This window comes from Protobothrops mucrosquamatus, unplaced genomic scaffold (assembly GCF_001527695.2).
Source record: "Protobothrops mucrosquamatus isolate PMUCROS unplaced genomic scaffold, P.Mucros_1.0 scaffold623, whole genome shotgun sequence".
Classification (NCBI taxonomy): domain Eukaryota; kingdom Metazoa; phylum Chordata; class Lepidosauria; order Squamata; family Viperidae; genus Protobothrops; species Protobothrops mucrosquamatus.
The window spans coordinates 410,142-434,135 of record NW_015386919.1 but is presented as its reverse complement, the minus strand read 5'-3'; the positions used below and the strand labels follow the sequence as shown (position 1 = coordinate 434,135).

At 37.6% G+C, this 23,994-nt stretch overlaps 1 protein-coding gene across 1 annotated transcript; it reads right to left on the bottom strand.

Moving 5' to 3' along the window:
- Positions 1-23,885, bottom strand: KLHL3 (kelch like family member 3). Its single transcript, XM_015817698.1, has 12 exons — positions 23,764-23,885; positions 21,088-21,250; positions 15,020-15,129; positions 13,568-13,684; positions 11,886-12,035; positions 10,672-10,789; positions 8,192-8,389; positions 7,491-7,592; positions 6,642-6,770; positions 5,009-5,149; positions 3,584-3,727; positions 1-29 (listed from the first exon to the last, which is right to left on the bottom strand). The coding sequence occupies exons 1-12, from the start codon at positions 23,878-23,880 to the stop codon at positions 1-3; spliced, it is 1,518 nt and encodes a 505-aa protein (XP_015673184.1). The 5' UTR covers positions 23,881-23,885.
- Positions 23,886-23,994: the final 109 nt, after the last annotated feature.

The window sequence follows — 23,994 nt, the reverse complement described above, 5'->3', positions numbered from 1 at the left end:
TCACAATGGTTTATGGATCACAGCTACACCTGCAAGAGAGATAGGAAATTTGTATTCAATGCATTCCATTCAAGCTGATTAGAGACTAATTTTCACTTCAAGATCTCGACTCTTCAACTAGTGAGTCTTTCACAAATGAAGTCTCCTTTGCTTATCATTGTTGCAGAAAGATAGATTCCAAACAGACGTATTATTCTGCCACATGTATACCACTGATGGGAGCTATAGTATTATTGACTGAAAGCATAATATTGTACTGTCCTGAAGCAATTAACAAAAATTGTCACCGTTTTTAAATTAATCACTGAGTAATTGCTAGAAATTGCTAGCTCGCTTCCTTTAAGAAATAGATTGTTTGGTTATAAAAATGATAAATGAAAAACGACGAAAACAACCATATAAGTAGTCCTAGACATTTGTTCAATGATCTGTCAAAATTACGGCAGTGCTAACAAACCAGTCCCTGAAATTATGGCTGTTGCAGTGATCAAAATTCAGGTGCTTGGAAGCCCACCCACACTAATCCTATCCCTAACACTAACCCTTCACGAATTTGTATTCTTCAACTCCCTCTATCCCCCTCTCTCCCGCCATCTATGCCCTTTTGGCTGCTTGCACACCGCAGGCCCTGTTACCTTAGCCAATCTTCACCATCTTCTTGCTCGGCCTGGCCTTTCTGGCCACAGGAGGCTTTTTTCTCCAGATCATGCATGGTGTTTTCCTTATGAAACCTGGGAAAGATGGCCTCGTGTGGCCAGAGTTGCCTTGTGAAAGACCAGGCCAGGCATGCAGCAGCAGGAATAAAAAGACTCTGAAAGTCAGCTGGGGTGGCAGACTGTAGGGCAGCAGGGGCCTCCGAGTGCAGGGTGGCAATGTAGACTGCAGCTGGGCTGTGGCAGCTGTGGCTTCCCCGGGCCGGGTGCAGTTTTGAACTGGGCAGAACCAGCCTTTTCATTGCAGCTCGGGGGCTTCTGGCAGCCCCATAGCTATGGTGCACCACGAATCCCCTTTGGGCTATGCTGCTGGGTTGGGGCAGCCAAGGTCCCTGCCAACTCTATTATACTGTTACTGCTAAGAAAAAATACACTGTGTTTTAATTAAGAATTTGCATTTTAATAAAAATAGAAAAATATGATCTTTTGGGGTCATGGAGAAGTTCTAATTCCATTGTAAAGGCTTGAAAAACATCTCCACCATATGTTAGTGACAGACCTGAATGGTAAATTATTCTAGATACACTTTTCATTGTGTCTAAAGACATTAAGCAGGTGAGATGTTTTTAAAAATTGTGGGAGATATTTTTCAAGCCTCTATAATGAATTACACCTTCTCCGTGACCCCAAAGGCATCCCAGCAATTTTAGTGGATTGCAGGGAGAGAATTTTATTCCAGCTGCCATCAAATTATTATTCATTCCAATTGCTGTCATGTAATTACTGCATGGGGTACAATTAGAGCTTTATTTAACTTCATCCCCCTTGAAAAACTACAGTCTTTTTAAAGATCTCTTTTTTATTTATTTATTTATTTATTTATTATTTTAATTTGTATACCGCCCTTCTCCCATAGGACTCAGGGCGGTTCACAGCATATTAAAAACAAATAATAAACACAAAATACAAAAAATTACAAAATACAAAAATACAGAAAATAAACCCCGATAAAAGCCGAATTAAAACCAAATATTACAAGCTGTGTTTCCAATTAANAAGTAAGGAGATCCGGAATCATCCGGATCTCGGGGGGTAGTTCATTCCAGAGGGTGGGGGCACCCACAGAGTAGGCCCTCCCCCTGGGGGTCGCCAGCCTACATTGCTTGGCCGACGGCACCCTGAGGAGGCCCGCTCTGTGGGAGCGTACCGGTCTATGGGAGGGAATCTGTGGCAGAAGGCGGTCTCGGAGGTAGCCTTTAGGCCTTTATTCTAACTTCATTCCCTATGAAAAAGGGCAGTCTTTTTCTGATGTCTTTTATTTTACTCCTAGATGTGTCACTAATACATTCTGACACAAAAACTGAACTGTTGAAAGTCAAAGCTATAGTTTGGCTTGTCATTTTATTTAGTAGACTTCAACTGGGCTCTTCTTAATTAATATTACTGGATAATTATAGGTCAGATGGTATAGGCCATGTGCTCTGATAGGGCCTCTTCCATAAGGATTGCCATTAGGACTTGAAAAGTTAACAGATCCCTTATTTATCCCAAGTTTCTTATGCATTTTCCAAAGCCTGTCTTAATGGTCTCTCCCTTCTATCTATTTTGAGAGAGAGAGAGAATCTTCAAGATTTCCCATAAGAACCAGGTGAGACTGTGAAAGAACTAATATATTGTAAATTTATTCTGACTCTTACTAAAGGCTACTTCAATCTTTATTAAAACACTTAGGCAACCCATTTCCTGTTGGGCCATTGTTTCAGAGATATTTCCTTACTTAAACAGAGAAACAGAATGACCATGGGTGGGCAAAAATGCAGCAGGAATAGGAACGAATTCCAGCTTCCTGCCAACTTCCCCATTCCCTGTGGGAAGCTGGCAGCGTACAACATAAATCTCCTTCTCTCCCTCCCTCCAATTCCTGCCAACCTCACATTTATTTTACTTGTGGGAAGCTTGCAGGAAGAAAGCCTATGAGGAGGCCAGCAGGAAGTTGCAATTCCCAAGGCCAGCAAGCAGGAAAGTGGCTATTGCTCAATGAGGGGGGAGAGAGAGTATGTGGGGCGCATTCAAGTAAGACATGGTATGTGGGGGTGCACAAGAGATGTCATGTGAGTTGGGAAAGGTGTATGGGTGTACCCAAGAGGTGCTGCATACGTCAGGGAAGGCATATAGGACAGGCATGGGGGGGAGCGTTTGTGGGGATACATAAGAGGTGCCACATGGGTCTGGGGAGGTACATGGGGTCAGGGATAGTGTGTGGGGATGGCATGGATCAGGGCTGGCACAGGTTGGGGAAGTGCACAAGAAGGTGGCATGGGCTGGGAAGTGTGTGCAGGTGTTCCTTCCTCCCTGTTTCTCTCTCCTTCCTTTTCTAGTGGATTGGTAAATGCCTGCTGCTGTTTGGGGGAGGAAAGAGGGATTGAGGGACTGGCTGGGAAACTGCCACTTAATGTTGAAAATGAAGATCACATGACTGCAGCAGCCAGTAGAACTGAAGGAGCCACTACTTTCCCATATTTCATTCCCTCAAGAATCATGAGTCCCAGATTTTAGAGGCTGTAAATTAGCCTATCTGAAATACCTTGGTTCAAAAATTGGTGCCCTATGCGGTATCATTCTGCTCAGTTAAAGTTGTGAGTGCCATTGAAAGTTTAAGCATATAAATTCTAAGGCTACCCAGAACAATTTAATATTCAATATACCTGAAGTGGAGATTACATAGTTACGTATATGCCAATGGCACAATGCTAAATTGCCAATGGGTAAATCTAATGAAAACACAAACATGTAGCAAAGATCTGGGATTCTATCCGATTCAGTCAAGAAAATGATCAGCAATCATCAACAAGAGCCATAGCAGGAAGTTAAACAACATATAATCAATTTGTCTGTCATTCTATGCCAGTCTAAACCAATGCACTGCTTACCTGCATAACTTCTTCCAGTGCTCATGTTGTTTGGTAATAGTGTCCATTTGTCAGTGACAGGATTATAATATTCTACAGAGGCCAAATTGCAAGAGCCATCATCTCCCCCAACCACATAAAGAAGTCCATTCACTGCACACACACCTACAGAGAGAACAAAAACAGTACGGCAGAAGTCCTAATTTTTATAGCTGCTGTCATGGCAAGACAGAAAGGCAAATTTAATATTGATTTTTATTATTAACACCTTTTATTCCACAATTTACTGAAATTACACACATTCTGTCAGTCATACTAGTGGTTTCTGCTTGCATCTTTCTTTCTTTTTTTTGCTTTTTTTCTAATCATTAAGAAAACATTATTTGTGAAAAGCCAACCAACCCGCAGGCATAACAAATGATGACAACTAATAGTTGTGTTTGTAATCCATAATAAAAATGAAAATGAAAAATAATAAAAATGAAAAATGGATCTAAAAATTATTGTTAGCTATGAGACCTCAATAACAATTATAATTATTCATAAGTGGAACACTGAAATAAAATAACAAACTATTAACAAAAGCCTTTATATTTTTCCCTCTTCTAACTAAACTGCCCAGAGTTAGTAAGGAATAGGTTTGAAACAGTCTTGAAATTGAATTAAATAAACACAGAATGAAGCCCCACATATTACTCATTTGTTAATCATGGCATCCATGATGGCATTCTGCAATAAGTATGAATTGAACTATATACCCCTTAAGTTTAATATTTAATTAATTAAAAATAAATAAGTACACCCTATTTAAAATGCTTGTTCTTAGGCCTAGCAAATGATGAGCTTCACAGGACAAAAAGTGTCAAATTTCAGATATCTAGAAATCCTTTAAAATAAATTTATTAATTCTTATAGTTTTATCCCTTCTCTTACCAAACTCTGTACATGTGCTTTTAAATTACATTTTACTGTAAATTCCATAGTTCTATCACTATTTAAGTTGTACTTCTTGCAGACTATCCTAAGGTTTTTAAAGTGTGATATTTACATATTTTAATATTCTCTCTGTCTTTCTATTTTAACATATTTCTTTACAAATCCAAGATATAGAAACCTGTAATTAAAAATGTATTAAATGTCCTGCAAATCAGGTCTCTTGTTGGATTCCTAACCCCTTGGTTGCCCACTAAGTTACAGATGCATAGAAGACTCCCTTATTTGACACTGCTTTTACAAATATTTTCAAATCTGCTGGACTTAATGTAGACTTAATCAAACATTAATTTAAAATAAGACATTATGACCTTTTTATTGCTAAGGTCATTAAAAATGCTATACAGCTTTAAAGGCGCACACATTTATTATTGCATATCCTTGGTATTAATATTTCCCTTAATTGCTTTGTTTATACCTGAATAGTGATCTAGAAATTTTGGAGGGAAATACCTGCATTTCTTCTACACATATTCATATCTGCTACTTGTTTCCATGTATTTGTTCCAGGATCATATACTTCCACGCTTTTCCTCACCAAAGGACCATCATGCCCTCCAGTGGCAAATAGCTGGCCGCTAAGAACACCAACCCCTAAAAAGCCAAACAGGGAGCTTAAGGTCTATTGTAAATCAACTTCCTGTCAGGGATAATAAATTGTCATGCCAACAGCATAGCCCCGACAAGAGCACTAAACAGTACAGTATCGATTGGGGTAGCTATTACATAAAATTAAGAGTTTGTAAGAGGCAGAAACAATAACCATGAGGAACAGGAGGAAGAGCCACAATCAAACAATGGTCAGATAAAAAAAAAATCTGAGTGCACGGCAAAAATGTAATCTGAGAAAGCATCTGATTTAACGCTCTCTAGTTCTCATAAAGATAAGGGAGAGGCTGTTGATTATGCTTACCTATGACTGTTTTTTTATGATGGAAAAAATAAATAAAATTTTCTAAAAAAAAAAAAAAAAGATAAGGGAGAGGGGAGCACATATAGGCTTGCAAGATTCTGTAATTGTACCCTTATAATAAAAAATAGTGTTAGCATTCATAACTTTGGTTTTCTAGTCTAATCCATATTGAAAGGATGACAAAATTGGCCTGGAATGGGGAGGAAAATTGAGGCTACCTAGCACCCTTTTCCAGCCTCCAGGAATTGACATTTCTAGGCTCTTTTTTCTTTTATTTCTTTCTTTGGGGGCCATTTTAGGCATTTGAAAGGATGAGGTAGCAGCTTTAACCCTTGCCGAAACCCTCTCAAAAGTGGGCCAAAGTTTCCAATCTGGGAGGAACTAAGAGGCAAAACAGCGTGACAACCTGTCTTTTTTTAAAACTATTTTTAACTGTTAAGAGATGTTATAGCCAGTAACTGCTGTGCTTCTCACAGTGGCCAAACAAGAGGTTTCCCCTTAGTAATCCATTTCATTATGTATACCATGGAAAGTGAAGATAACATAAAAAAAATAAACTCTCTGGAAGCAGCCTTAGCCATGAGGCAAGTACCCAGTTGCTTCTATGTTCTAATCATGTTCATGATATCTGTAAGGGCATTTGTGAAAAGGAATTGCTGTAGCTGTAAATATTCCATATCTAATGTCAATATTTCAATCTTGGCTGCTACCGGAACCTAATACTGTCTAGACCAGACATGTCAAACTCGCGACGCAATGTATTGGAGCCTTTTCTCCATTGCCGGCAATGGGGTGGGTGCGGTTTCCTGATGACGCGTCCAGCCCACAGGCCGGCAGTTTGACACCCCTGGTCTAGACTGAATTGTCAATCTGAAGTAGACTTCAGGTTAGTCATCAATAATCATTATTATTATTATTAATTTGACAGAAGTTTATAGAACTATATCCACTGAACATCCCAACTTGTTAGTCAATACTTTTCTTTAGATGGTCCATATTTATCTACTCCAGCCCATTATGAGGCTATTTGCTTTGACCTGAATGCCTATCAACCTGATCATAAGGAGGCTGACATAAAGAACTGAGAAAAAAAACGTAAAAAGAAATATTGGCATATGCTGCAGAAGTCTAATACTTTAAATAAATAAATAATGATGATTTGGGATAGAATACCTGCACCACTGCGCCGAGTACTCATATCGGAAACATAAGACCATTCATTTGTAGCTGGATTATACTGCTCCACAGTACTAAGGCACTGACGTGATGCTCCATCGTATCCACCAACAGCGTACAGTTTACCTAGAATTTCAGCATCAGTCATCAACAGGATCAATTAAAGGAAAATATATGGTGAATATTTAATAACCAGTTTTTAATCACTGCTCATCTGATTATCACATAGTGGACATAAATTTGTTGAAGATCTACAAATTTGGTGGCAGTAGGTATAACAGACTTCTATTAGGCATTTCCAATGAAACATCAAAGCAATGAGAAACTCTTACAAAGCAAGAAGTTTTTTAAAAGCTCTAGCTACAAGCAGTAATCATTTCAGATATTTTTGTTATTATAAAATGGAGAATGGAAGTGTATTAGTTACTGACACTTTAAAATTGGCCGAAACTCAAGGACCTGTTTTAAGCTTCCCTCAGTGCTATTGTAACTTTAAATAGTTGTTGAATGAATGGTTTTCAATTGAGAACTACCTACATGAAACATATTAACCAGTTCAGAAACTCTTTCCTTCTCTAATTTATTAATTTCTATCCAGAACAGGGAATAAAAAAAAATATATGCCACTCTTAATAATAAGAAAATATGGGAACATGGAAAAAGTGACCAACTAAGCTTTCAGACACAGTTGTACTTATAGAACAGGCAGAGATGTATTTACAGAAAAAAACATCTAGCATCATCTGACTCATTTAATTGGTTGAATGTAATTTTGTGATATTGATAGTCGCAATGTTGCATGGCTGTAAATAAAATATGAGTGACTTCAAAACAGAGACTCCTTACCCTCTACAACTCCAACTCCAACACTGCTTCTTCTTGTGTTCATAGGCGCCACAAAAAACCATTCATTGATCTTGTAATTATAAGCCTCCACAGATGCCAGACCTAGTTTGAAAACATGAAAAGGGGAAACATATAACACTGGGTTTTCCTATCCACAGAATTCATCTCATAATGATCATTTCCCTTCCAGGCAAACAAAAGGAAGGAAAGAAGCCAGAGCTCCTTTGCTAATCAGGAAACTTCTTTTCCAAGCATTAACACTACCCTTACCTATTGCAATCATCATGAGTTTGCAGTGAGAAGCCACCCCTGAGAACAACATCCCAGTTCTTGTTATTGATCTATGCTTAATGGGGCATTCTAAAACCACCTCCTAACAGGGAAGGGAAGTTCAATGAGGGGTTTTGTAGAATCTGATTAACTACATTATGGTGGCAATTTGAAGCAATGAATTTTCTTAAGTAAACATTTAGTTTTTCTTCCCGTGGGCATGCCAAACTTAACCATCCTTAAAAATTAGGCTTCAGCTCCATCCATTTTCCTGAGAGATCATTATTAAAATAAATGGGGGCATAACATAAGTAGCTGTAGAATGCCAAAAGTTTGTATTTATGAACGGAGGAACTTTCTCCAGAAGAAAGTCTTAGGAATAAAGAGTTGAATATTCTTCCATTGGGGCTGCCTTTTGTGCATTAGCTTACCAGTGCTTCCGTCAAATCCGCCAACAGCGTACAGGAGCTCATTGAGCACAGCAGCTCCTAAAGTGCTTCGTCTTTCTTGCATGCTAGCTATAGATGTCCACTGATCTTTCACTGCATCATACACATCGACCGTCCGAACTCGCAAAGAGCCATTGAAACCTCCCACCGCATAGACTTTGCCTGTCATGAATACCACCCCTGTTAAAAATAAATTAAAAGAGAGCAAAGCTTTAAGCAAATTGTCATTTGCCTACCACAAAACTCCTATTCCAACTTCTTTACATTCAGGAAGCCACATAAGGATCATTAAAAATAATAATAATAACATTGATGGTGTTTGTTCATCTAACTGCTTCTGATTGCATGATTCACCATGTTAACCTGTGTGTTATCAATTTCTGGCAGCTTTTAGCAATGACATGATCTATATTCAGTAGGTATAATCCACCTGTCAACAGATACCTTTGATAATAACCCACATGAGTTATTTCAAATATTATACAAATAAGAATCTAGACTGGACCCCAAGTACTCTCAACAAGCACCTGTAAATTCTGATGAATTTTCCTTGAATAATGTACAAGCGTCTGCAATTGCATATTTGTTGGTTATGCTCAGCAAGATTTTAGCGCAGTGTGTTAAATAGCTTTTAGCAGCTGCTGTAATGTATTTAGAGAACTTGTTGGTAGAACTTAATTAAATTCTAATTATTATTAATGTTCATTACAGTGGTTCCCAAAATTGGGGGGGAGGGGGAGCAGCAGGCAAGTTTGGAAAGCATATCCTCACCAAATAGGTGATAATCCAGGACTAGTCCAGAATGCAGCAGCATGTACAATCTGGGGCTTAACACGGGAGTATGTGGATATGCCCACCTAATACCACTGCTAATGAGCTGCACTGGTCCCAAGTGCAATTCAAAATGCTGGTTCTCACCTTGAATGACCTGCATGGCTCAGGGGAAGGTTACTTGCAAGATCTCTCTTTTCCCTGGTTTCGGCCTGTCCCATCAGACCTGGCAGGGTCAGTGCCCATTCTAGGAAGCAATGTCATCCAGTGGGACCCAAATGGCTTGTCTTCTCTGTCAAAGCACCCATCCTATGGAACTGCCTTCCACCAAAGTCTGGACGGTCCTGAAGATCTGGCTTTCCTTCGGGCACTGAGGCCAGGAGGTTAGTGAAACCTGGTATGTGTTTTGTTGTGTTCTGTGCTATAAGGTTATTTTTAATTGTGTAATTATGTTAACAAGCCCTGGTGGCACAGTGGTTAGAATGCAGTATTGCAGGCAAAGTCTACCCACAGCCTGGAGTTCGATCCTGACAGGACTCAAGGTTGACTCAGCTTTCCATCCTTCCGAGGTCGGTAAAACGAGGACCCAGATTGTTGGGGGCAATAAGCTGATTCTCTAAACTGCTTAGAGAGGGCTGTAAAGCATGTGAAGCCGTATATAAGTCTAAGTGCTATTGCTATTGCTTTGTATTGTTTCACATAATGTATGATTTATGAACTTGTTACTTGTCCAAAGTTATTTGGTTAATAAGGTGAGTAGTCACGTACATTCTTTGAATAAATAGATAAAGCACCACTTGTTTTATTTTTTAACAATGGTCTGGAACCTCTGAGCCTGGCTTTACAACTTGACTTTTTGTAAAATGAAACTATTAAAGGTGGATGTGATAAGAAGCCTGGACTCCATGAGCAGCTTTTTCAGCCAGCCCCCAGAGATAACAAGGAAGCCCCTTGACTCTGGGGCTGACTGAAATAACTCCCTACTGAAATCCAAGGAGGATTTTCAGCCACGGACGATTTTGAATGGACGATTTTGAACTCCAGAACAGAGACGCTTCCCTCCACTCTAGGGCTGACTGATAAATCTCAAAAATTAAGATACTAAATGTCAAGATAGCTCAACAGAGAACATGAAGTCAAAAATAAAACATTACAGTAAGTAAATGAATCTGAGTACCTTGCATGCTAATTATGGGGAAATGGATAGAGACATTTTAAGATGTGTAAATGCTAGTGGGAAGGTGTAAGTACTATGCAGATGGTTGATAAAACCAATAATTGCTATCTGTAAGAGCAAATTGTTTTGTTATAAAGAAACAATGGCTAGATGTGTCACGAACAACACAGAAGTTAAATGCACTGAGAATTGGTTATTTAAGAAGTCTGTGTGTAAAACAACATTGATTGAAGGCAGACTAAGTATAAAAGTGAGTAACCACAAAAAATTAATTAGGTTAAAGTGGTTCAGTTGCAGGAAAGAATGAATAAACTCTGTTTCTTATTGTCTTGTGTCCAATTTCTTTCCTTACAAAATTTACTATTTTCTGTACTTTGCATAATACTGCTTACTCAGAAAAGCAGAAAGGTGACGGATATATTACATAACTACCTATAGGTGGCAGAATATATAAATAATGGAACAAATAATATTTAAATAGTGATTGAGACCATCATAAAGAAAAAAAACTTACCCGCTCTGCATCTCCGAGAGGGAAGTTCAGCAATCTGATCCCATCGCTCCTCCTCAAAGTCATAACACTCTACACTTCGAATGGCTTTTGGTGCCTGCCCACCCACTACAATCATTATCTTGGTGAGAAAGAAAAGGTAATTATTGTAAAAAAAAAAAATCCTCACAGAATCATGGCCTTTTCAATAGAAATACACATTAAAAAATAGGATTCTTAAACTGCTTTGTCTCCCAAAATAGCTGAGTGCATTAAACGGAGTAAAAAATAATTGCTCCAGAAAAAATCTTTTATAATAGAAGCATAGGACTTTGACATCTGCCAAATATTAAAATTAAAAGTACAGCCAGAAAGTTGCTGCTGTTATCTTTGGATTAAGGCCTCTGCGCTTTGACTTAATAAACTATATTGCTTTTAAAATGATCAGTAATTTAGAATCCAAAACACAGGTTTTTATTAACAGCCCGGAAACATATGACAATTCTATGAATGCCTGGCCATGGAGATTAACATCTGAAGAGAGTACTTTTAACACAGAGGAACTTAGAATGTGAAAAAAAGTCAGAATGAAATCATGCTAATAAAAAGCAATATTTCCACATTTTAAATCTATGTTTAATATTTGTTTGCATTCTTATGTAAGTCACTTGTTAAGATAGGCACTATAGAAATCAAATAAATAAATAATACACCTATCTAAAAAAGATCCAAAACTCACATTTGCCCAAAACTAAACTGTTCGTCCACAAATTGGCTAATCTGAACTGATATTCATGGTCACCCAAATACATGCCAACATTTAACGTCTACAGCAGGCATGTCAAACTCACGACACCACGTGACATCGCACGACGTATCGAAGCTTTTTCCCCATTGCCAGGAAAAAGGGGTGGGCGCGGTTTCGTGACACGTCTGGCCCACGGGCCAGCAGTTTGACACCCCTGATCTACAGGAAGGCTATATGTAATCCTCCCCTTTGTGCTTTCTTTGCACTGTACATATTCTATACTAGAGTAAATATATCCTAAATTCCTTAGGGTAATTTAAGACCGAATCAATACTAAATAGAAAAACATTTGAATAGGAAAAGTGTTAATTAGTGGAATACAATGCCAACATATTTTTATGCTTGGGCTGAAATCAGTGCCAGTGTTTGTTGTATATACTAGAATTCTTGACTAAAAATTTACCATTTTCAACAAGGTAGGATTGTTTACCTTTGGCAGACTGACTGGTGTCCTTGGTTTGGTTCTAGGATTTTTTATCAGCTGTCTCTGATCCAGAGGAAGTAAGTGATATTTCATGGCTTCAATGAGGAAGTCTTTACATGTATTATTATTCTTGATTAAAGCTTCTTCTTCAACTGTCTAAATGTCAAAACAGGTTAGTGCAGTGGCTGCATTTCACTGATGAACATAGGTGGTAAACATTAAAAAATATGTGCCAAGAGACGTTTGCTGGATCTGTTCTGAAAGATTTAGATGTATGAAGCTATAGGCCATTTTGCCTATTCAACATGTAGTTCATTAAGTGATTCCCATGTTTCATTCCTTCCAATACTACTTCTATTTTCAAGTTATTACTGATGGATATTCTATGCATGAAATTGTGCTAGTCTTATTTCATTAAGTGTTTGCCAACCTCAACAACTTTTAAGATGTGTGGACTTCACAGGCCAGGGGAATTCTAGGAGTTGACATCCATACATCTTAAAAGTTGTTAAGGGTGGCAAACACTGAAATGGGATACACAAGAGTTTTTGGAGATAGATGTACGGTAGGAAATATTTGAATTATCTTCAAAAGACTACCTAAATAAACTGTGCAAAGACTATTTACATAAATTGTAAACTGCAACCAGATAGCAGGCACAAGGGAAAGGATTTTTTTTTTTACAGTGCTCCTATATTGGAAGTTTCTCAAACAGTACCTCTACAGGTCTTTATAAAGATATAAAAGTTTAATTTGTAATCTATAATCTTAATTTTTGTAAAAGCATTTGCTTGGTGTTTCAAATTTTGGGAAAAGATTAACTTGCTCTTTATTAACATTGAAATCTGTATTATCTTATTCTATATATTGCCATGGAAAAAAAATTTCTCTGAAAAGCAACTAACAGCAGCAAGAACAATAGTAACATATTGTACATTCATACATGCATAGAGGTATTTGAGTTATAGGGCATTGCACACCAAAACAACTAGACACAAGGAGTTTTTTCTCCAATGCTGTCACTCTGCTAAACAACTACAACACTGTCAAACTACTTAGTAAAGCTGTATTATTATTATTCTCCTTATCTTTCCTATTACCTATCCTTATCTTCTTATGACTATAACTTTGTTGCTTGTATCTTATGATTTATATTGTTTATTTAGTATCCTAGTATGATTTATGTTGTTTGCTTAGCTAGTATCCTATGACTATCACTAAGTGTTGCATCTTGTTATTTATGATGGTGTTGTATCTTATGATTTATGATGAATGTATTTTTATGTTGATTAGGATCATGATTTATCACTATGGCTTGTATGTACACTGAGAGCATATGCACCAGAGACAAATTCCTTGTGTGTCCAACCACACTTGGCCAATAAATAATTCTATCTATTACACCACTAAAAACACCTATACAATGTGAAGTTGGTTTTAAAAATTCCAAATTCATGTGTCATTAGAATATAAAATGGCAGCCTTTCTTGCATCATTTATTGTAGATAAATGTAATCCCTGTTCCATCCAACTGAGTTTTTCATGTGAAAAAAGCATTGGGCTCACCTAGCAAGAAGGCTGCAAAGATTATGATTCCTAAGGGAGATAAATGAATGGATGTCAAGTCATAAAGAAGCATCTGGGGCTTGTATTATTTTTAACTGTGCAAAGATCTGATGACTACTAACCTGTACAAGGTAATCTCTGGGCAAGAGAGGAAGGCGAACATGCTCCATCAGCTTTGCCATGTGTTCCAAGCGAGATTCTTTGTCATAATTTATCCACGAAATGACAGCTTCAAAGACCTGCAAACAGCAAAAGTTGTTTGGGGACATAATTTGTCATTACAAAATCCAAATTTGAAAGCAGTGATTTCATAAGTTATGTAATAGTAAGTCTGCAGAAACTAGTTAAACATTTTTTTAAAGGCAGAAGATGGTAACAGAATAAGACTTGGGGAAAAAAGTCAGAAGTTCTATGAAATGAACAAATATGTATACCACTAAAAATTTTACTTTTTAGTTTAGAATAGATTTTGAGAGTCAGGGAAAGAAAATCAAATACAGTTTAGGTTGCAAATGTGGTCACATAACTATAACAACTGTACACCCCAAATCTTGTATGTTTTGTTTTGAAATCATCCAATCACCAGCAACTGCAAATTTCTTTCAGTACAGGAGTTATGCCTGACAGGGAACTTCCAGGCTGGAAACCTAAATACTATCTGACAGGATCAGAAAGAATGTTGATGAAAAAAGGAGCTTCAATTAATGAAAGTGCAGTAAGAAGAAGTCACCAATGAGATGTCCAGATTAAAGAGCCGATGGCTCTTGTGCACATTTGTACGCTTGTGCTGCTTAAAAAACCGAATCCTTCAGCCAGTGTAAATTAGAGATGGGACATTAAATTGCAAGTGGCACTAATTGCATTCCATCCAGCTTGTTATACTTTCTACAAAAGGTTAATCAAATACTCATTTAGCAATGTTTTAAATTGTGAGTCTTGATCTGTATGCCTCCTCATCCTTTCAGCTTCATTAGTGACCATTTTGATCTATCCCTTTCCTGATCATAGAAGTCTTCTGCTTTTAGGTACATTGAATTTTTTTAGGTTAGAGAATTGCAAAGCCTGCTGGAGTTTATTCCACTTCCGTCTTAGTTCTGGACAGCACCATGCAGACATTTTAGAACAGGGGTCCCCAACCTCCGGTCCGTGGACCGGTACTGGGCTGCGGCATGCCAGCAACCGGGCCTCACAAACAAGCAAAGCCCCATCTGTGGGATGCTGGCAACACACAAAACCACGCCCCCTCCAGTCCACGGAAAAATCTCTCTCCACATAACTGGTCCCTGGTGCCCAAAAGGTTGAGGATCTCTGCTTTGGAACACAATTGTGCCAATCTTTAAAGTCCTCATTAGCTTGAGATCCAAATACCTATGGAAGCATTGCTCCTTATGGCAGCATATCTGTGCCTTGCAAACTTTAGGGGAGGCTCTTCTCAAAGAAGAGCATTTATTTCATATCCATGTGACAGCCAGCGAAAGCTGTCATTTCTCTGAAAGATCTTTCTCTTCTGTCTTACATAGTGAAGCAGGTTTTGCTCTAGTTTCATAAATACAGAAGACACAAATCAAGAATACCTTTTCCTCTGATGACACTGTGAGCTTGTCACTTGATATCAAGCTGCAAACTTGGTCCAAGCTTAAGCTAAGAAATTCTTCGCCAAGCATCACTTCAGGAAAATGCTGCTCTGTTCCAAAGAATTGGAAATTAAGAAAAGGAAGATCATAATGAAAATCCAAGTTTTCACTCAACCCAAAGGACTAGCAACAATAGCTGAACAATGGCATTGGAGGGCATAAAGAACAACAGACTGATTGATGCTGAGGAGTGACACCAATAAAGGAAAACGAGTTCCACTATCACATCAGGAAATGTATATATAGCCTGCTGCTATGAGTGTGTGAAACTCTGAACTTCACAGTCGTACTGCAGAAGAGCCACAGCTTAGAACATGCTTGACATGCAAGGGGTTTCAGGTTCAATCATGTACAGAAAACAACAAGAAGGAACATCTAACTGAAACCCTGCAGGAAGCATCTGTCAACCAATGTACAACCTGTTACATTGACTGTAACAGGTTGTACATTGTGGACCCTGGCTGGCTGAGGAATTCTGGGAGTTGAAGTCCACAAGTCTTAAACTTGCCAAGTTTGAAGACCCCTGCTGTAGGTAACAGAACTGTTGTCCAGCACATTTGGGAAGTGCTTGGCTCGAAACAGCCTATAAAGCCTATAATTGTAAATACTGTTTACACATATAAAATAATAACTGTACATTGGTAGAATAATGTAGGGCAGATCCAAGAAAGACAGCTTCTGATACTAGTGTGAAAAACTGCACAAAGAAACTGAATTTCTCTTCAGACAAGTACTTCATAATAGATTGGGATCTAGCTTGTTTTTCAAGATGAAAAGCAATGTGATAATGAAGTTGTTGCTATCATATTAATACATATATAAACAGAGAATGATTGCAATACAGATATTACCTTCAGCTCTTTTCATTTACAGTATCAGCTCTGAGTGTTATTACTGAGTATTTCTTTAAAGTGGCTTTGTAAACACTTCTGTTTGCCAGCAGGTGGCTCTTGAGAACACAAATCTCAACCCAACTTTAATAATTATAATGAACTATCCCACTTATTCAATATTATAGGAAGCAATATTTAAAATGAGAATATAACGTTCTGAAGAAATATTTAAAACTGTATAAAGGCAAACGTTTACACTCTAGTGGTAACTAGACTATAGACCACACAACACACTAAACCAAAATCAAATAAATCATAGTGTTAACACAAGTTATCGGCTTTAGGCATTTCTCAAAGAAGGTTTTCAATCAGCTCATTGGTTGCTTTCTGCTGCTTTAAAATGCAAATTATTTCAATGTACACAGTTAATGTATAGCCAAAGGAATCTTGAATGCATTTCTGGAATATTTTCATTAACATTTCACAGGGGGATGTTAAAGTAATATGTTCTTCATGAAGGGCAACAAAAACCTCAAGAACAGTTCTTGCACTTAAACCAGATTTAAATTAAACGTTGTTCAGTGCTGGTCTGGTTAAAGATTAAATGGTTCTAAAAAAAATCAAACATTTAAAGGTAATTATTTGTCCCAGATATAAGAAAGTAAGCAAAGCTCTGAACGTCCTACGTTCAAGAAGTTCAGAAATGTGGATAAGAGAGCAACAGGTTTCATTTAGCAGCTGATTTTCAAGGCAGGCCAGTTATAACAAACACCTTTGTTGACCATGACAACCCATAATTTCTCTGGAATCTTTTACAGGTAGCCCTCAACTTACAATCATTCATTTGGTGATCCTTCAAAGTTACAGCCCTGTAAAAGACTTACAACCAGTTCTCTCTCTTACAAGTGACATAGCACCCCCACCAGTGATGTGATCAAAATTCAAATGCTTCGCAACTGGCATATATTTGCAACCCTTGCAGGATCCTAGGATCACCATCTGCAACCTTCCCAACCAGCTTCCAACAAGCAAAGTCAATGGGGAAAATTGGATTTGCTTAAACAGCAGCATGGTTAACAACTACAGTGATTGGTACTTTGCAAACATGGACACTACTCACTTAACAACCGCCTGGCTTAACGATAGAGATTCTGGTCTCAATTATGGTTGTAAGTCAAGGACTGCCTTACAGGCACCCAAACTGACAGCCATCGTCACCGGTCCCAAGGTTTAAGGAGCAGTGGTGGCACAGGGGTTAGAGTGTAGTATATTTGCAGACTGACTCTGCATTCCCACTGCCAGGAGTTCGATTCTCACCGGCTCGAGGTTGACTCAGCCTTCCGTCCTTCCGAGGTTGGTAAAATGAGGACCCAGGTTGTTTGGGGGCAATATGCTGACTCTGTAAACCGCCTAGAGGGCTGTAAAGCACTATGAAGTGGTATAATAAGGTGCTATTGCTGGTGCAATTAAGCAAGTGCTTTCTTTACAGGTCCTAAATCTCTCCACTTAGGTTGAATCTTACTATATTAAATGACCCCCAGTTCTGTCAGCCTAGCTAAAGTTCAGATATGTGAACAACTCCCAGAATTCTCTGCAATGACCTTGCTGGCTAGGGAATTCTGAGAGTTGAAAGTCTACAGATCTGGATTTGCTCAGGTTGTAAACACTACTTTAACAAGTCTCCTTTTAACTTCCTTTGCTGCAAGCTAACCAATCTAAACACTGTAGCTTTTTTCATAAGACTGCTGCTCTAGCCCCATAATCATATTGACTGCCCTTGTTTATATCTTTCCCGGCTTTCAAATTAGCCGAGGTTTGATGAATACCTGTATGCGTACTCTAAGTGCAGTATCACCAAAGATATATTATGAAGTGGTACATTGGTTGAACTGCTTATCAATAGGGCTTCTGTTCTTGTTTCATTACATCAGTAACAAGACCTTAAAAAATGTATTTTATGCACGTGAAAAAGGCTGTCTGCACTTAAGTAAAGGAACAAAATACAAGATCAACATTGCAGATATGCAAAACCTTTAGATCTGGTTTGTTTAGTGACCATGTCAATACAAAAGTGCAGATAAATTGTGCTAATAAGAGATGCCTGTATGAGTTGTTTCATTTTCAATTCTTCCTTTCCTAATTCCTCCAAGCCTGAAATACGCCTTTTCTTTTCTACACATATCACAGAATGCATCCATGTTTGCCGCCCTAGCCCTATCTGTCATGTTTCAAAAATCCCTCTTTTTAGTCAGTCTTCAAGATATCCTGGCATATGAAAATTGTCTCTATTTTCTGTTAGTTTAGCCAGATACCATTATGTCAGAGCATCTGTCCCCTTAGCACATGCCTGCTGCATTTCATTAATTAAAAACATGCAGAAAAGATTTGTATCTGGATTTGCAAATTAATTTGATTCACACTTAAAATGTCCTATTTACCAGTCAAGTCCAGTTTATTTGGACAAGGAGGATAGAAATAGAGCTGCAGCTATATAGAATCATCCTATTATCCTACTGTGTTATCATCATCATCATCATCATCATCATCATCATCATCATCATCATCATCATCATCATCATAAGCCATGGTAGCGCAGTGGTTAAAATGCAGTACTGCAGGTTACTTCTGCTGACTGCCAGCTGCCTGCAGTTTGGCAGTTCGTTCCTGACTGACTCAGCCTTCCATCCTTCCAAGGTCGATAAAATGAGGACATGGGGGCAATACGCTGACTCTATAAACTGCTTAGAGAGGACTGTAAAGGGGTATATAAGTCTAAGTGCTATTGCTATTACTATCAAGAAAGAATATCGTTGATATGGACACCACTTCCATTCCTTTAGGAAAGGCTCCATCCAGTAAGGCACTTCATGGTAAGGACAATTATGACGAAGGCTACAATGGGACTAGGGAATAGATCTGAAATCTCTGGAGAAAAACAATTTGCTTCAGTGGTCAGGCATTTTCTGCAGATCTGTTGAAGTATTTGACTTCAGAGCCTATAAATAACAATAGTGGGAGGATATTTTAAGATTCACTACTGTATTCTTGGCTATTTTACCCATAACTTTCTATAATTGTTTATCCTTCTGAGAGCATGAAACAAGACCATGTGGTTTAAGTACTCCCCATATCAGAAACCTGCCAATTGGAAATTGGACAAGACTACATTTTTACAACTTCTCTCAAATACTGTATATTCACTTCCAGCGAATAGAGTACAAAGTCTTTAATGTTATAGCTGTATACTACATTTTAATCATATAACAGGCCAATAGCAGGCTACCAGTTGGCTTCAAGAGTTGTAAGTTCAACTAAGAGGCACCCTAATGGCTCAAAAACACTTCCCCTCCCTATTCTCCCACTACCTTCTCAATTCTGAAATAGCTTGCAGCAGAAAGAGAACAGTACATTTTCACTAAAAACATGTCCTTCAACCTGACCTTATATTTTCCTAATACTCCTTCTATTCAAACAACCAATTACACATGATAAAAACCTCTTTTTTGTAACTCCTTCAACTCAAAAGCTCTTCATTGTAGCTTGCTCTCTCTACTTACATCTGGTCTTTCTGTTACTTCTCTTTCTTTATATTTTGTGTACTTTTCTTCTTCCAAATGGTTCTAATCTTACATTAGAACCTGACTATAAATTTGTTTTCCTCCATAGCTCTCTTAACATTCTCTGGTTTTTCCCTAAAAACCCATCATGGTGTTTCTTTCCTATGCAAACTTGACTCCACAACCTTCTGCTCAAAAGATAAAATGTTCTTTGACTTTTAAAGACATGCACCCAAGTAGAACCTCAACGTTCTACCTAGCCACGTATCTTTTTTCTAACTTCCCCCATATCCTTTTCCAGTTAATGATGTATTAACTTAGAGTTGACTAGGGAGCAGACAATTACTATTAGGAAGGATAAGGCTGATTGTTGTTTCAGTATATCTTAAATATGCAATGGTCATTTTACTCAACACTGCCATTTCAAAACATCGGTATAATTTTTTTTGTAAAAAATTCTGTAAAATTGCCTGCTTGTAAGTTGAAAGTATTTTGTAATTCTCATGTCTGTTTGGAACATCTAGGATGAAAAGGTGTATTTAAAGTACCAGATGTATATTTAAATGAGATAGTATCTTAATGGCGGCTTTTTCCAATGTTTGTCCCTCCAGACATGAAGATCATGTAGGCAAGGAATTTGGAGAGCTGAAATCCATTCTTCTGAAGGACACCTAGGTTGGGGTGGCTGTTCTAACTTAAGAGTATGAAACATACTGACCTCCAAACTACAACTTTTGATATACTTCATCCAACATGATCATTATTCAAGAATTATGAAAATTCATCCTGAAATATCTATGAGATGCCATGCTGCCTTCCTCTACTTGAGGGATTTAGATTATATAAAATGCTAATTCTAACCGGTAAAATTCAACTGAAAATATATAAATATATTACCACCTGCAAGATTAGCAAAAATGTTTAAAAATGTGTCTAGCAATTGTTGGAAATGCAGACAAAATCCAAGCACATATTAGCATCTTTGGTGGACATGCCCCAAAGCAAAGAACTATTGGTCAAAAATATATAGGTGGCTAGAAAAGATGATAGGAGCACATGTAGACTATAAACCAGAATTATTTTTTAGGCATAATTTCAGAAAATTATGATAAGAAATGTGTATACTTAATATTACATATATTAACAGCAGTGAGAATTATATTTGCTCAATACTGGAAAAATGAAGAAATACCATCTGAAAATGAAGGGGAAGCAAGATTCAGAATACTTTCAAACATGGGAAAAATTTTATAAATGGTTAGAAAAATGAAATAAAGGGTAGGAATGGAAACTGTATTGCTATTAATGTTAAACACATAAACCCAGACAATGTGTTGCTTATTAAATACTAAAGACTGTTACTGTAAAAAAATAATAAAATATACATTAAAAATGAAAATATATAAATATTTAGTTGAAGTTTACTGGTTAGAATTAGCATTTTATATATTAAAAGTTCTCTTATTATGCAAGAGGATCACCTACAAGCTTAAGCTGCAAATTAGTTCTCCCCCCCCCCCCTTTGTTTTGTTTTATATTGAAGGATGAGTACTAGTATTCAAGGTGTCAATATTTTCATATTTTAAAACCAGGAACATCATGAGGTTGTTACAATCACCTGCATAGGCATTGGCCTGTTGCAATAATTCTGTGCAGGTGTGCACATCTGCAAAGGCGCGAATTCCAAGGCAATTTGTGGGGTGGAGCTGAGACTGAAGAAAGTCACAACAGTTCTGTCGAACATCCATCAGCTGTAACAAGCTGGCAGCTGGCAGTAAAACCTGAAATTCGAAAAAGAAAAGCAATTAACAATTGAAGTCCCATGTTAGGTCCTCCAAAAAATACCACATTGAAACACAATTCTAAAAAGTATTAAAGACTAACCAAACTACAACACACCTGAGCAAGAAAAGAACTATATTTCTCTACTTCTTCAACATACTTCAGCCAAACAGAACAATAAAATTGCAGTATGCCCCGAGGTGCATTCATTCTATTATTCCAGCAAGAACAATCCAACCCAGCTGGATCACACGGGAATATCACAAATCAGTAACTTTTTTAGAGAGCACTAACCCCAACAGGCATCAATAAAATTAAACAATCAGTCTCTAGGCCTCAATACCTTGATTCTTAGAATAGCTTAGCCCTCGCCTAGTAAAGAGAAACTAATAATAATTGTTTTTTTTTAGCTAACATCAGTTTTTCAGGATTTTAATATTCTCAAACAATGAAGGACAAAATGAAAAGATAATTAACAGCATGCTTCCCAGGAAGGGGAACATCCACATCTATGTTGTGAACATCCACATCTATGTTGTATTTCAATGGTTAAATTATTGGAATATCATAGAACAAGAGCCAGCACTTTCAAAATTGGCAAACTAGACTCTCAAAATTGGCAAATTGGACTCTCAAGATTCTATCCCAGAGGTCATCAACCTTTTGGGCACCAGGGACCGGTTCCGTGGAGAGAAGTTTTTCCATGGACCGGAGGGGGCGTGGTTTTGTGTGCTACCTGCATCCCAGAGATGGGGCTTTTCTTGTTTGTGCGGCCCAGTTGCTGGCATGCCGTGGCCCGGTAAAGGTCACGGACCGGGGGTTGGGGACCCCTGCTCTATCCTTTAGAAACCCCTTCACAGATCTTCTCAGACTGAGAGGAAAAGTTTAAAAGTGTTTCATCTCTTGTTCATCGTTTTCCATGGAACTGGAAACCCTAAGCTGCAAATTCCTGACTCTCTGGAGAATAATGACTCCGAGAAGGTGAAGATAGTTACAGCTCAATGCAGATTTTCCCTGACAATTCAAGCGATCAGGAAGAGCTGGAGATGGGTTGTTACCATGTTCATATCCATATTTCCTATTTTATAATACCTGGAGAGGGCCTCAAAGTGATCTCAACTAGAATGTAACACCAGGAGTTGGGATGTACAAAAACAGATAAATATGAACTGAATGCTAACCTTTGAGCATCCAAACTCACACTGCAATGGACTGTAAATTTCATTTAAAATCTTTAGATCTCAACTTTCATTATCCTCATTAAACTCTGCCTGAACTGAAACAACAAATAACACACTAGACCAAGCTATTGTATTTTCATTGTCATGTCAAATGTAGTGTTCCAAGTGTACATTCTGTATTTTTAATCTCTTCAGAGATGCTCAATTTCGAAAAGACAGTACCAATTTTGTGTGTGAACATTCATGCACACATGAGTATAATAAATAAAATGACAATAGTTCATTTTAAATTTCAACCCAAAACGTATTCTGTACTTTTACTATTTTTTTACAGCTAACATTAAAAAATGAAAACTTTCCAAAGTGACTTACATAAAAAAAGCAATAATCCTTTTTCTCTACTTTTGATAAACCCTCCTGTGATTAGTGGATCTTTTGACTGAGATGTGTACAAGATAATGCTGTAAATGGTACTAACAGCAAGAAAATAATGAGAAGAAACAAAATATAATAAGTATATCTGCTAATAAATTCTACCATAGGTTTGTTGACCACCGTTCCCAATAATTTACACATAGTATTTTCTAATGCAAAATTTTACAAAACTAAAATACACATATATTCAGGAATGAAGGTGAATATACGTGTCCCAGCATAATGTTGCAGGATCCAATCTGGTCCTCTGGGGCCGTTGACCAACCCAAATTGGATCCTGCAACATGTATTCAGATCAATGATTTGAACAACACAAGAAACACCACTGGCTGAAGGAGTTTTTTTTCAAGAGTAAACAAAGAGGACTCAAACATTCTTTAAATGTTGCTTGAGGCGTCCTTGGTACTCTCTGATGAAGTTACCTAGTTTGGGCAATGAAACATCTGCAAGAAAACAACCAAGTTCAGAGTGCACCAAGGACCCTCATTTCAATCCTAGCTATCGATAAATACTGCTTGTTCAAAATTAATCTCTGTGTTTTACTTATATCAGTACGATTGAAAATATATTACCTCTTAAGATTCCTGCTATTTCGCATAGTTATATTGAATATGGATGCTTAAAATGGCTCTATTTCTTAAGATTTCAAATTTATATACTTTTAAACATTTAACTGTTTTCTTACATTGTCATATTTCATACTCGAGGAAATATGATACATTGGTTTGTTTTAATTAAATAATACAATTAAGAACCAGCAGAAAATCATCATCAAAAGCCTTGTAAGATGGAAAGTATTCTACAGCCGATTGAAAAATAATTTGCAGGCCAGGAAGCTTCAATGATCTGCCAATGCCACAGAGGAACCAAGAGGTTCTTTCCCAGCTTCCCCTCACCTGGACATTCTCTTCTGTGACCTCTACCTCTGCTGTGTAGATATAATCAATTAGCTTGCTTAAGGTTAGTCCATCAACATCTTTGATCTCTATCTTCTTTGCTTTGCTTTCCGTCATATCTCCTGAAATGCAATTTTAGAAATTATTTTAAGCGGCAGTCACGAGTCTGAGCTGGGAGAGTTGCCATTAGGTTCCCTTTTATTTTAAAAACAACCTTTTGCATAGCCAAAA